At 53.1% G+C, this 13,601-nt stretch overlaps 1 protein-coding gene across 1 annotated transcript; it reads right to left on the bottom strand.

Annotated features, from left to right (window-relative positions):
* Positions 1-783: 783 nt before the first annotated feature.
* On the bottom strand, positions 784-2,977 carry LOC129550031 (myeloid-associated differentiation marker-like). Its single transcript, XM_055417536.2, has one exon. The coding sequence runs from the start codon at positions 2,954-2,956 to the stop codon at positions 2,129-2,131; it is 828 nt and encodes a 275-aa protein (XP_055273511.2). The 5' UTR covers positions 2,957-2,977; the 3' UTR covers positions 784-2,128.
* Between the last annotated feature and the right edge of the window lie 10,624 nt (positions 2,978-13,601).

The raw sequence follows: 13,601 nt of genomic DNA, 5'->3' as shown, positions 1-13,601 counted from the left end.
GCACTCCAGGTGAGGCTCATTCATTTCCACTTGTAATATTTCAAACCCCTCAGCTTGCGGTCACTTATTCCATCTCTGCCACAGCCTTCATGTTGTCATCTTCTCTCAACTCTGTGTGTGCAAACTTCTCTGTCCTTTCCCTTATCAGGCCACCATTCACTGGATTGTCAGCCCACCCTCCATCCTGGATGATTTTCATCTCAAGATCCTTAAATAATTATGTCCGCAAAGACCCTACTTCTAAATAATGCCATAAACATGGATATTTTGCGGGGAGGGGTCACTCTTTGACTCATTAAGGTGAGTCACCTTTTTTCATGGTGTCTTTTTCTAATGTGTTGAATCATACGTGTACCTGTTTGCTGTCTCTTTCAGATTGGTGTGTGTTCATTGGAGTTCTTGGGACTCACAGTTGATTTTTCTCTCGTGTACTTTATCATTACACCATGAGCCCCTTGTACAGGAGCCCTTTTCCTGGGAGGATCGTGCTGCCTGGGTTGGGAGCTTCAGCCAGAATAACAGCTCCTGCTTCTGCTCAGGACCCTTCAGGCCAATTGCCTGTTGGTCCCCACTTGTGTAGATTTCTCAGGTTGGAGTTGTTGGATCTCAAGGATCAGGTATATTTTGGTCTAAATACACCAGAAGTGAAGACCTGAGAATTCAATTTCTCCTGTGGAGACTTAAAAGAAATCCCAAATTCCTTTGGAAGCAGATATGAACTTTGTCCTTTTATCTTTCTGAAGGGCATGGTTTTGTTTTTAAACTTTTTATTTTGCATTGGGGTATAACTGATTAACAATGCTATGATAGGTTCAGGTGCGCACCAAAGGGACTCAGCCACACAGACACATGTACCCATTCTCCCCCAAACTCCCCTCCCATCCAGGTTTCACATAACACTGAGCAGGGTTCCATGTACTGTACAGTAGGTCCTTCTTGGTTATCCAGTTTAAAAGTAACAGGGTGTATAGGCAACCATAGATTCATTCTCTAAGTCTGTGAGTCTCTTTCTGTTTTGTAAGTTCAATTGTATCATTTTTTTTTAGATGTCACATATAGGGGATGTCATATGATATTTCTCTGAAGGGCAGAGCTTTCCTTGTCTATCCTTGCTCTGAGGTTGCAGACCCCATAGTTTTGGCTTTAGGGAAGTGTCTCAGCTCCAACTCCTCACCTTGTGCCACCCCAAAGCCTCATTCCTGACCCAAGTGGGGAAATAGACCAGCCTCCAGTTAGCCAGGCTCAATTCTCCCTTCTCCCTCCTCCTTCCTCCCTGCTACACACAAGCAGCAGTCACATCATCTCTGCCGCTGAAATTTCATGAGATCCTTGAGCAAATCAATTAATTCTGAATGTCCTTTCTTTCTTCTTTCCTGTGAACCTGAACTTCTCCTTAAAGGCTTGACTCTTAGTCATCTCCTCCCAGAAGCCTCCCTGGATCCCCCCAGCTCCATGTCTCATTGCTCCCAGACTGACACTTCTCAGCCTTTGCCCTTCTGTGAAGCAGCCTGGTGTGGGCACGTCATCACAAATTTCTGGGTCTTACCTGGGCAAAACAGGTGAGATGGGGAGGAAGGGAGGTGTTGCAGGGGCAGCAGACAGGGCCCACTGTGGATGGACCCGAACACCAGAGACATAGGTTGGATTTTAGCTGTAAATGAGGAGACCTCACTGACATTCTCTAAGGAGAGACTGATCAGTCAGAGGCTCACTCTGAAACTGACACTCTGACTATAGGAGGAAAATGGATGGAGGATAATTCTGTAGTCAAGGTGGTATGTGATGATGGGACTTGAGCAAAGACACTCCAGGGGTGAAGGGCAGGGGCAGATTTATGAAAATATTTAGGGAGCAAACAGTCAGCTGGTCTTGATGAGAGAAGCGACCGCAATTACCAGATACTTGGTGCCCCCAAGGGCAGCAGCAACCCCACCTCTCCCTCCTGCTCCCTTTACATCTCAGACCCCATCCCAGGTGTTCCCAGCACCCTACCCTTCCTCTGGGCACCTGAGCACTGAGTGCTTTGGGAAGGGAGAAATGGGGAAGGCTGTGAGGAGGGAGAGAGGAGCCAGGAAGAGGATGCCAGAGGACGCCAGAGCTCGGAGAGGATACCTTTGTGAGCAGGGGATCAGGAGTCCCTGGGCTGGTCCTCAGTCCCTACAGAAACCTGGCGGGCCCAGTACCCCAGGTCGGCCACGTAAACCAGCAGGTTGACGGCTGTCAGGACGGCCACAGCCAGGCGCTGGTCCCAGGTGCACATGTTGTAGGTGAGCTCATCCCTGCAGTCCCCATCACTGGACCTCTGGGGCTGCCCGCCGAGCTCCTCGCTGAACTGGTAGAGCGGCCAGAGTACCAGAGCGCTGACGTAGAGGAGGACAGAGAGCAGGGTGAGCACAAGCTGGAAAATGGGGAAGGGGACAGGCAGCCTGTATTCCCTTTCGCCCAGGTTTAGCAGGAGGACCACAGCTGCCAGGATGAAGCAGATGGAGTACACGGCCACACACCACTCCAGGGCCGGCTGGTGCAGGTACAGGGAGGTTCTGCTGAGGAAGGCAAAGGTGACACCAGCCACGAAGGTCTCCAGCACCTTCAGCAGGCCTGGCACAGTGTGCACATAGCAGGTGATATCATGGAGATCATACCAATCCCATACCCAGGCTGCATCCAGGGCATAAACCACAGACGCGATGCAGGAGAAGGCAGTGGCAGCGATGGCCCGGTCCCGGGAAGGACCATAAAGCAGGAATTGGACGTAGGCGATGGAGTAGATGATGGAGGTCGAGAGGCAGACAAGGGCAGCGTAGCAGGCGTAGGTGACGGGGAAGTTGTACCAGTAGAAAGGAAAGCGGGACTGGAGCCTCCATAACTCGACTATGACTATGATGAGAGTCATGGCGAAACAGAAGCACCAGATGGACATGGACCAGTTACCTATGTCCCCTCTCCCAAAGCCCATGCCAGCCACCAGGGAGAAAGCCACGCAGGTAGAGAAGAGCTCTGGCAAGCGGAAGTACCAGAACCCTACCCAAAAGTCATCATAGTCTGGGTATGTTGCCCGAGTGGGCATGATGTTTCGATGTCCAGGCAGGTCACTGTCACCAGTACAGCAGAGGTCTTTGCTGAGGATCCACCAGAGAAAGATCTGGCTCTGAAGGTGGGTTAAGTCAGATGCCTGGAAAAGTCTCAGGGTCCTGTGACGGCTGAGGCTCAGGATCCGTGGGGCTGGAACCAATGGCTCAGACACTCGGGTAACAGCACAGCTGCTCCAGAAGGGTTCTCCCCACCCATCACCCTTGGCCTTGTCAGGAGACTTGTCTTATCCCAGACCTCACAGCTGGGTGTGGTCTAGCCTCAAACCACGAACATTTTGGGTCTCTCTAAATAGCTGTATGCCATTATCTATGGAGACACAGGGTAGGATGGTCATTATCTGCAATCCCAACTGTTCAAAGCTCTCAAAATTGAAAGCAAATTTTTAAAAAATTGTTTGGTAACAAAATTTGACATGAAGAGACATGAGATAATTTATGATCTCTTTTTTTTTTCCCTCACTTATTGTGAATGTTCAAAAGATCAGTTGCAGAAGCACTAATGTTTTTCATTACAAGATACTTTCAGAACATAGTTGAATGTTATGTCCTACAGAGTAGATGCACCATGTCATCTATCTGGAGCTGAAAAATTCTGAATTCAGGAGCAGATCTGAGACAAAGGATTTCAAAAAAGGTTTGCAATTGTAGCGCTAACCCCATTTTATAGACGAGAAAATAAAGGCTGGAGGTATTAAGTCCTTCCCTAAGGTGGCATGACCATGAAGTGGAAACTCCAGGTAAACATACCAAAGCCGTAAGTGTGAACCCTCTGCTGTACATCTCACATGTCAGCAAGGCCTGTGGGTGGGAGCTCTGGAACCCAGGACCCGCCTTCAGGCCTCCTTCCACAGCAACTTGGAGACACACCTGCCCTGGCCTGTCCTCCCTGAAGCATCACTAGAAGGAGTTGCCATCTGAGGGGACACAGCCCCACCGGGAGGAGGGCAGCTCCAGAGGTGAGCAGGGAGGAGCCATGGGGTGAGAGCGAGGCTGTGGGGACAGGATGACGTGGGAAGTAGGGACATCTTGAATCCTTTGCCCAATTTTTCCTTCACATGTGACTCTTCCCCCCTGGGGAAAGGAGACCCCCCAACCCAGCATGACTCCAAGGTGGAGCATCACGGAGGAATCACAGAATAAATTAACATAATGTTTGGCTCTTAAGCTCCAAAGCTGCCATCCAGATGTGAGTCTGGAAAGATCTAGGAGTAGTCATACCTGAGCAGAATTTTCCTGGCCTGGGAGACTGGTTAGCAGCTTCCAAGCTGGGAAGAAGGGATTGGAAATGAACAAGGATGCTGTGTCTGATGCTGACATGCAGACTTTCAGGGCATCCCAGGGAGGTGGGGATGGACAGATGATCACCCCCTTTTAAGGGCAGGAGCTGAAAGAGGAGGTCTCTGCAGGACCCCTGAGAGGTGACAGCCCTGAGGATGCACTGGAACTGCGGAGGGGGTGGGGGCGCAGAGTGGAGGTGACTGGGGAAGGGGTGGGGGCAGAGTGGAGATGACTGGGGTGGGAGTGGGGGCAGAGTGGAGATGACTGGGGGGATCCCAGGGTTCCAGTAGCCCTGAGGCAGCCCAGTAGGGGTCTTCTGACTCAGAAGGGATGCAGGCATGGAGCCAACCTTCCCATTGAGGGGGGGCCTGGACTGGAACTGAGACAGGAGTACAGGGGTCTGAAGGGGTTTCAGGGCTGTGACAGGTACATGTGGCCAGAGTGGCAGGAACCCTGGAGACCACGGAATTGCCCAGGTCACCTGCCCAAGACAGTCCCGCCAGCCAGGGCTGTAGTCCTGCTCACACAGGGGCTCCTCCAGGGTCCCGTGTGGGGGGAAGTGAGGCCCCTCCCAGCCCGCCCCCTCCTCAGGGACAGCACCCTGTTTCCAAGGGACTATTTGCTGAGAGGCCCCTAGGGCTGAAGGGCCAGCACCCTGAGCCCCAGTCAGCTTCCTGCCATCAGGGGCCTTGTCCCCTTTGCTGATAATAAACCCTGGGACAAGCTGAGGCTAGAAAGAGAAACGGAGCAAACCTGAGAACCTCCCTGGACTCCCAAAGCTCCTTGAGCCCCATTGCCAGTGGAGCCCTGGAACCTACTGGCCTCCCAGTGGGCACTGCCGGGGTGGGGGAGGGGCACTGGCTTTAAGGGACCTGGGGGTGTCACAGTATCTATCTTCCACTTTGTTCCCACAACCTCTCTGAATTTACCCTGTGTATGCTACTGGAGAAGGAAATGGCAACCCACTCAAATATTCTTGCCTGGAGAATTCCATGGACAGAGGAGCCTGACAGGCTACAGTCCATGGGGTTGCAAAGAGTAGGACACAACTGAGCTGTTAACACACACACATGCTGCTTAAGGCTAAATGACAAGTTTGGATCCTTCTCATGCCACAGAGAAGGCAATGGCACCCCACTCCAGTACTCTTGCCTAGAAAATCCCATGGATGGAGGAGCCTGGTAGGCTGCAGTCCATGGGGTCGCGAAGAGTCGGACATGACTGAGCAACTTCACTTTCACTTTTCTCTTTCATGCATCGGAGAAGGAAATGGCAACCCACTCCGGTGTTCTTGCCTGGAGAATCCCAGGGAAGGGGGAGCCTGGTGGGCTTCCGTCTATGGGGTCGCACAGAGTCGGACACGCCTGAAGCGACTGAGCAGCAGCAGCAGCAGCATGCCACAGAGGGAGGACTTGGAGAAGGAGAGGATGAGGTTCCAGCGTGCGGCCCTGGGTCAGGCCTGCGCCCTCTCTGGGCCTCAGCTGCCCAACTGGGAAGCAGCAGGTTTGCCTGAGTCTCCCAGCAGCCCCTCCTCCACTCTAATCTGAGCCTGGACACGGTGTCCCCGTCAGAGCACAGTCTGCATGTGGCTGAGCCCTGCCTGCCCAGCAGCCAGGCGTGTGAACTGGAAGACAGGGAGCCGGGAAGGTCATGGCTGGGACAGAGGAAGGAAGGAGGAGTTGCCAGAAAGAGAAGGAAGAGGGAAGATGGACACCAGAGTTAAAAGGAAGCTGTGTGTCATAGAGGAACCTGGCAAGTTACTTAACAGAACCACAGTTTTCCCATCTGTGCAATGGGCTGAATACGCACTCTGTATCAACTGATGAATAAAAAGTACATGATGGACCCATCACAGGACCTGGGACACGGTACACTCAGTCATCCCAGCTACCTGTTCCCCTCCCCCTCCCCCTCAGAGAGGATCCAGAAGACCCTGCCCCACTCTGAACATAAGCTCACGAAAGACTGCTTGGCTCCAGATCAGGGGCCGTAAACCAGTTTGTACTGGAGGCGGTCTCTTAATGCATTTAGTTTTCCCTCACAGTGCTTTCTGGAAGAGATACAGAGAAGGTATTATTTCTTCCCTAAGTGGTAGCTGCCCATTGTTTTAATTTCACACGAAAATCCAAATTTCCTGCTCCTTGAAAAGCCTCAGGAGATCTGATGTCACTGGGCTGTGTTCCCTTGGGGGAGGTAGCTGGAGCTGAGCAACTGCTACGCCCTCTATATTGTTTTCCATTCATACCTTTGTGTAGTTTTCCATATTTCTCTTATTCTCGTGTATAACTGACACAAAGCCGGACCATGATCATCTCGCATGTCCCGGTTTCCCCTCTTGGGCGGGACAAGGCTTCCTGCCTGTCCACCAGGATCATCCACCTCTCCATCTATGGCCTCAGCCTCATGTACAGCCTTCAGCACATTTCGTATGCTCTGAAATTATATGTAGACATGTGTGTACATACATGCACATGTGTTTGTAGGGAGAATCTGTATCTTTTTTCCTGTTTTATATGCACGTGCTCATGTCATGAACAGGGCATCTTTTCCACCACCACCCCTGACAGATGCAGCTGGGCCTCTCCAGGGGCCCTAGTCCTCTCCATCCCTTTACTTATCTCCTTCCCTCCTGGCTCCCGTGGGCATTTGGACTGACCGCCCCCTTCTCTAGATAAGTGGACCCTCCCCTGTGAGTCTCAGACACTGGGGAACCCCATTGTATGACCCTCTAGAAGGTGACTATTGAAAACTTTGCAAAGGTGCATTGTTTTGAATTTTCCAATATTTGGATTAAACCCTTTTCAGAGAGTGGACTGGGGCCTGGAGGGTGCACCCTGAGGAAATGAGGGGCTCCTGAACCAGGGCTGTGCTGGGGGAGGAGCACTTACTGCAGTAAGGGACAGAAGACAGGGAGCAGGTGGTCTGAGCAATGAAAGTAGAGTCTGGCAGGGACAGGCCAATCACAGCCTTGGGCACCGCATTAAGCATTTGGGACTCAGTGGGAAGCCAATGTTGGTAACATTCCTTTACGGAGAAGCCTCTGGGGATCCTCCCCCGCCACCACCACCACCCCTTCTCCCCCGGCCCGCACCCCGGGGATAGGAAAGTGGCAGATGTCTAACAAGAGGGATTCAGAAAGTGAGAGAGGAACACTGAACCCAAACCCACAGACTAAGCAGGCTTCCTCAAGGCCCCGGGAGGGGGCTGGCATGTGCTGGCGGCTGGGAGCTCAGCAGGGTAGAAGAGGCCAGGGAGACAGACTGGACATTAGGAACTGTGACCAAATGTGGGCCCTTCTAGCTCAGTGGATGTTTTTTGATGCACCTGCTCTGGGCCAGGCTGGACCGCAGGCTGAGGACCTGAGTGAACAAGGCCTGGCCTGGCCTCTAGAAGCTGGAAGGGAGGGTGGCCCATGACCTGACCATCAGCACATCTGGGGGCGTGTCCACAGAGGGAGGGCAGGTGTCCTGAGCAGGGACGGAGGGTGGGGCAGACAGGACACCGGGTCTGAGTGGAGGGTGAAGGGTGTGTCTTAGCGGAAAAGAACACGAGAGCGGGGCTGGGGAGGGGAGACCTGAAGCCCCAGCCCGAGGAGTAGGGGGCAGCTTGTCTGGGGAGGAGGAATGTGTAGGAGGTGGCGAATGGGGCTGAGTTTGGGCCCCTCTGTAGGGCTTGTGGCACCAGGGACCCAGGACAAAGTATCAGCTCCTGGATTCACTGAAGAGCTCTATTCTCAACGTACTGAGCAAGCAGCACTATAGAAATATCTGTGTCCATGTTCCCGGGTCCTGGGCTCCTGTGAGAACTGCTCCAGCCCGTCTGGGTCTGAGGCGAAGTCTGCAGTTCCCCACCCCCACCCAGCAGATGGGAACCCCTGGATGGCACACCTGACCTCAGGACCTGGATTCCTTGCCTGGCTCATGGGTGAAGCCAGGCCTGCTCCAGACACCTGCCGAGCCCAGGGTCTCAGAGGCCTGGGAGACTCACTCTGACCCACTTCAGCCCTGGACTCAGGGTGTGAGCAGGGAAGGCTCGGATCCCATGGCGCCTGGATTCAGCCCCCAGTCCCTTCTCTGTCCCGTGTCTGCAGGACAGCATGCTGGGACACAACTCAGTGGAGGATGCCAGGGCAGCCACGGAGCTCTACCGCATCTCCAGGAGAAATTGAGAGCAGTGAGGGTTTGTTGCAGGAAGGGGGACCCCTGCCAGCACCCGAAACTGGGCTCTTGTCTAACACTAGGAAATGAATTGTCCGAGGAGACACGTGCTGACAAAGCAAGAGATTTTATTGGGAGTGAGGCAGAGGGGTGGGGGTGGGTTGGCACCTGTTGACCTTCACAGATGTTTCCGATGCCTAAGACCCTGGAATCCCCTGAGGAGCTGTCTCAGCACCCTGGTACCTGAGCACCGCATTCTCACACTGGACCAGGATCACCATCACCTGGGGGGCTGCTGGGCCCCATCCCAGAGTTTCTGACTCAGCAGGTCTGGGGTGGAACCCAGGAATCTGCATTCACAATAACTTCCTGTTGATGTTCTGCTGCTGGTCCAGGGACCACACTTTGAGAAGCACTGTCCACATCAGGAAACCATGATGTGCAGCCATGGATGAGCCACTGGCCTAAGAGCTGAGCACCTCCAGGGGGATTCCAGTCACTGGTCCAGCCTCAATCCTGCCATCTCCCTGGGCTGCCTGTTCATGCAAAGAGAGGGCACAGCCCTGCAGGACGTGTCCCAAATAGCCCACTGCAGGGATGAGGGGCTCCAGGTGAGGTTAAGAACCCAAGGGATTCAAATCCAGGCCCATCTGACAGCCATGCCAGTGCTTTTCATTCAGACAGCTTTACAATGGCAGTTTTCCCATTCCCACCTATAACACCTGGGAACCAGTGTGAGAGGGTGGGCAGGAGCAGCTTGACTTCTCAGGGGTCTCTGCTGGAGGCGGCCGTGTGTCTGGTTGTGGAGTGGCCACCAGGTGGAACACTAGTGCCATCTCTCCCCCAGGCTGAGTGCAGGGAGAACCAGCCTGACGGACACTCTGGCAGGAGGCAGGAGGGGCTGGGTCTCCAGCTTGGTTAGGGGGCGGCTCCAGGGGCCCTCTAGATGCCCTCTCTCAGCCAACGCGCTGAGGTTGGGAGAGGCCTGGGGCAGTGTTGCAGCCTGATATGGTAGGGGACCCCGGATTCCTGCCTCTCAGCCCAGGTTCCTTCCAGGGTTTCAGACTTTCTCGGAAGGAGAGGAACCAGGATTCCCAGAGGAAGAGCTTTCAAATCTCTAACCCGGCTTTCTCTTCTGGCTCAGTGAAGGGTCAGTTATACTTGGCAGGTGCCACTCAGTCCAGCTTCTCATGTCTGTGAAAAACCATTGTCCTCTGTTTCCAGGTGCTAGAACCCGAGGGACGCTCGTTGGGATCCTGTTTAGGGCCCTGAGCTGGTCCCTCGCTCAAGACTGAGTGTCTTCACCTCTTCGTGTCCTCCTATCCCCAGGGTTTAGGGCTGGGATAGAGGGACGGGCTGCAGACACCACCCTGCCAGCCAATCCCACCTCTCCACCCCTGGGGTCCTCAGTGGAGGCTGGAGTCGTTCCAGCTGACGGACCCCCACCCAGGACCCTCCTTCGGGAGGAGGAGCTCAGGCTGAGGAGGAGCTGGCATTCCTGGTGGTTCAGTCTAACTGCACCAGGACTCACTGGAGTCTACAGAAAAGAGGGGTGGATTTGTAATAAGAACTCTTTCTACGTGACTAGCATCTGTCCTCTAAGAGAAGGAAAGGCTGGAAGACAGTGACCACGGCTGGGGCTCCCCTGCTGTTTGGAAGCCCCAGGAGCCTGGCCCGAGGTGCAGCCGCAGGAAGGGAGGACTTGGTGGGCAGAGACTGGAGACCAGCCCCGCTCAGTGGCTCCCTGGCTGGGAGGTCCTGGGCTCTAGCCCCGCTGAGCTCCTGATGTGTAGACTGGGGATAATAATTAACCCTCCCAGGTTAGTGTGAGGGTCAGAGACAATGATGTGAGGGCCCAGGCACAAAGGGGCCCTAGTGAAAGGCAGCCTTGAACACAGACGCAGCTGTGATCCTTCCATCCCCTCACCTGCACTCATGCCATTAGCTTCTAGCTGCTTCCTCTATTTCCATTCTTTCCCTCAGGGTCTGCTTGTGCTGAACTCAAACTGAGATAACTATGAAGGCTTCTCTTTGCTGCCTTGGGATGAAGCACAAACTCTAAAATGTCACCTCCAAAACCCTGAAAATTCACGCCCCTTTCTATCTCTCCAGCCTCATCACCTCCCTCCCTCCAGCCACTGAGAATGTCTTCCAGTTCCTCTTGATCATCTCAGGGCCTTTCCCCTGACATGTCTACACACCCCCAACTCTGAACTGAGAACAGAGCTCAGCCTGGCACACGGTCATCCTGTGCTCCGTCTATGCCACTCTAAGCCTCAGTTTCCTCATCCAGAAAGTGGAGTTAATGGCACCTGCTTTTAGATATGAAGGCTCTTGATTACACCGTGAAGAGAACACTTCTGGAATCCTAAGCAGAGAACAGCTGTACTAGAAGGACGCTGGATAACTTGGAGAATCATTAGGGAGGGACCAGCCTGAGATCAGGCAGAGACCAGGAAGGTGGGAGCTGGGCAGCCAAGGGCAGCTGGTCCAGGTCCCTTGGCCATTGGAAGCACACTGAATGCTACTGTAAGCCCTGCAGAAGGGATTCTGATCTGTCCTGGTATTTGTGTGTCACCTGCTCCTTAGGTGTGCCCCAGTTGTGGGGCAGTTCAAATATTTATCTGGCCTTTTACATTTCTTTTTGAGGGTGAGGCATAATCTCTCACCAAGACCTACAGAAGGAGGACATCCTCAAATATGGTGGGGAGTTCAGGTTCTCAACGAATCCATGCAGGGAGGTGTCTGTCACATCAGGCCACAGGGCAGTCGCCAAGATTAAAATGAGGTAACACGCAAATCAGTGATTCTCAAACATTTCCCCTAAAGGCAGAAGAAATGGAATGGTTCCTGGTCAGGAGATCCAATCTGAAGCCCGAGGCTTTAGTCTTATGCTGTATACAGTCAGCAAGTGTCTGCCATGTGCCAGGGCCTCAGCATGGGGACTACAACAATGAACAAAGGACACGATATCCCTACTCAGTGGATCTGTATTCTGGGTTTATCTTGGAAACCTCTTATTTTCCTTAAAAGTGAAAGCAGAGTTTTCCCTTCCATTTTATAACAGGGCCATAATGCTAATAATACACCCATAACATGTCAGGCGCATTTCAGTACAAAAGTTATGAATGAACTGGTTCCTGCGCTGCCCTCTTTGCTTGAAGATACAGAAAACAGTGCCCTCATGTGCCTATATTTGAGCAAGTTCTGTTTGATACTCCTTCTCTAGGTGATGGGGGAGAAAACTGGGTCCTGTGGGAGGTGGGCAGAGTGTAAGAGAGATGATGGAGGGACTGGCCCCCTGCCAGTATCTGCAGGCTCCAGGAACAGAATATTCTGGAAGTGCCTCCTTCTCCCTGAAGCACCAAAAAGAACCACACTCCCTTTATTTTTAGAAATTTGAATACGGAGTGGTCCCACACTAACAATAGGAGTGTTCCTGGGGGCAGTAGTCTGGGCTGATGGGCAGCTGGCCCCGGCTCAGCATGGACATGGACCATTGCAGTCACCAGGTGACCTGAGGGATGGCATGCTGCGGGCAGCAGTGGGCAGCCAGGGGCCCGAGGGGCAGGGGGGCTGCAGCTGGGACCAGGGGAGTGACTTCCCTTGACAGTAGTGCTGAGAGGGTGTCATTGGCCCTAAGGCTTGTCAGGGTCAGTGTTGGGAAGGGAGGAGGCCTGAGGGACCCCCCGCCCCATTAGCAGCCTGGTGGCCCAGATGGGTGCTTTGGAGGAAGTTTGTTACCTGACAAAACTTACTCTCCTTCCAGGTAAACCACTGGAGGGATTTATGGAAAGAGATGCTGGTTGGAGTGGGGGTGAGGAGATAGGCTTGAACTGAGCTCCTCCTTCTCACGTCCTCACCCCTGGTCAGAAGCAGACCCAGAAAAGACCAACTGGAGCAAACCCTCACCCTCCCAGCCTGGCTCCAGAAGAGACCTCAGATGACAGTGCACAGGTTCCGTCGGCAGAGATAGGGCCCCTTAGGACTTGGGCTGCAGCGGGGCTGCTGAGGACACAACAGTTATAAGTTGTGTGTAAGTACATCAGTGTCGTGCTCACTGCAAGTCAAGCTCTGCTGTTGATTCATTTACTCCTCCCAGCAGCCCCTGAACTATGCACTCAGTGTCCCCATTTTCACAGGCACAGAGAGGTCAGCTGGCCAAGATCACACGGGTTTAGGTGGCAGAGCTGGATTTGAATCCGGTCATGTGGGTTTAGGATCTTAAATTCTCCTTGGCATTCACCTTGAAACTTACACCCAGAGGAAGAGAGTAGCCAATATTTTTCCGTACCAACTGTCTGATTTGGTGACTTATTACCTCTATTTCATTTTATCTTCAGGGAGATTATTACTGTCATCCCCATTTATAGATGATGAGACTGAGGCTCAGAGAGTACATTACGTAATTTAAACAAATTCGCACAGTTACTGCCTGACAGAGACTGGATTTGAATACAGGTCTGTCTCTGCAAAACTCAGCAGGTAATAGAATCTCAGGAAATGCAGAGCCCCTTCCCTCTTCTCTTGGATCCAGGAATCATCTCCTGGCTCCTGGTGTCGTGCTCTGACCGCAGTGCCCCAACCAGACGTCCTGCAACAGCCAGACCACTTTCTGTTGGAAAGCCAGTCAGAAAACGCCAGAGAATGTTGAGATTCTAGGCAGGGGCTGTGTGTGTGTGTGTGTGTGTGTGTGTGTGTGTCTGTGTGTGTGTGTGTCTGTGTGCACGCACGTGTGCGCTCAGTCGTGTCTGACTCTTTGCAACCCCATGGACTGTAGCCTACCAGGTTCCTCTGTCCATGGGATTCTCCAGGCAAGAATACTGGAGTGGGTTGCCATTTCCTTCTCGAAGGCAGGAGCTAATGGAGCATAACTATTCTCTTTCCACCCACCAGCCTCTCTACAGGGACCTTTGAGAGGAGACAGTCACACAGACAAGGGCTGCATGGATTGGCAGCCATCACAGCTGTCCCAACAAGGGTGGACAGGTAGGTGCCTGAGGCTGCAGGAGAGAAGGGTTCCTCTTCTCTCCACTCCAAGTTGGATTGAGGAAGTATTCGCCACGATTTTCCA

This window comes from Moschus berezovskii, chromosome 21 (genome assembly GCF_049115385.1).
Source record: "Moschus berezovskii isolate FMDL1 chromosome 21, NW_MosBer_1.0, whole genome shotgun sequence".
Taxonomy (NCBI): Eukaryota; Metazoa; Chordata; class Mammalia; order Artiodactyla; family Moschidae; genus Moschus; species Moschus berezovskii.
Note: the sequence above shows the minus strand (reverse complement) of the source record. Positions and strands in the feature narration are given on the sequence as shown.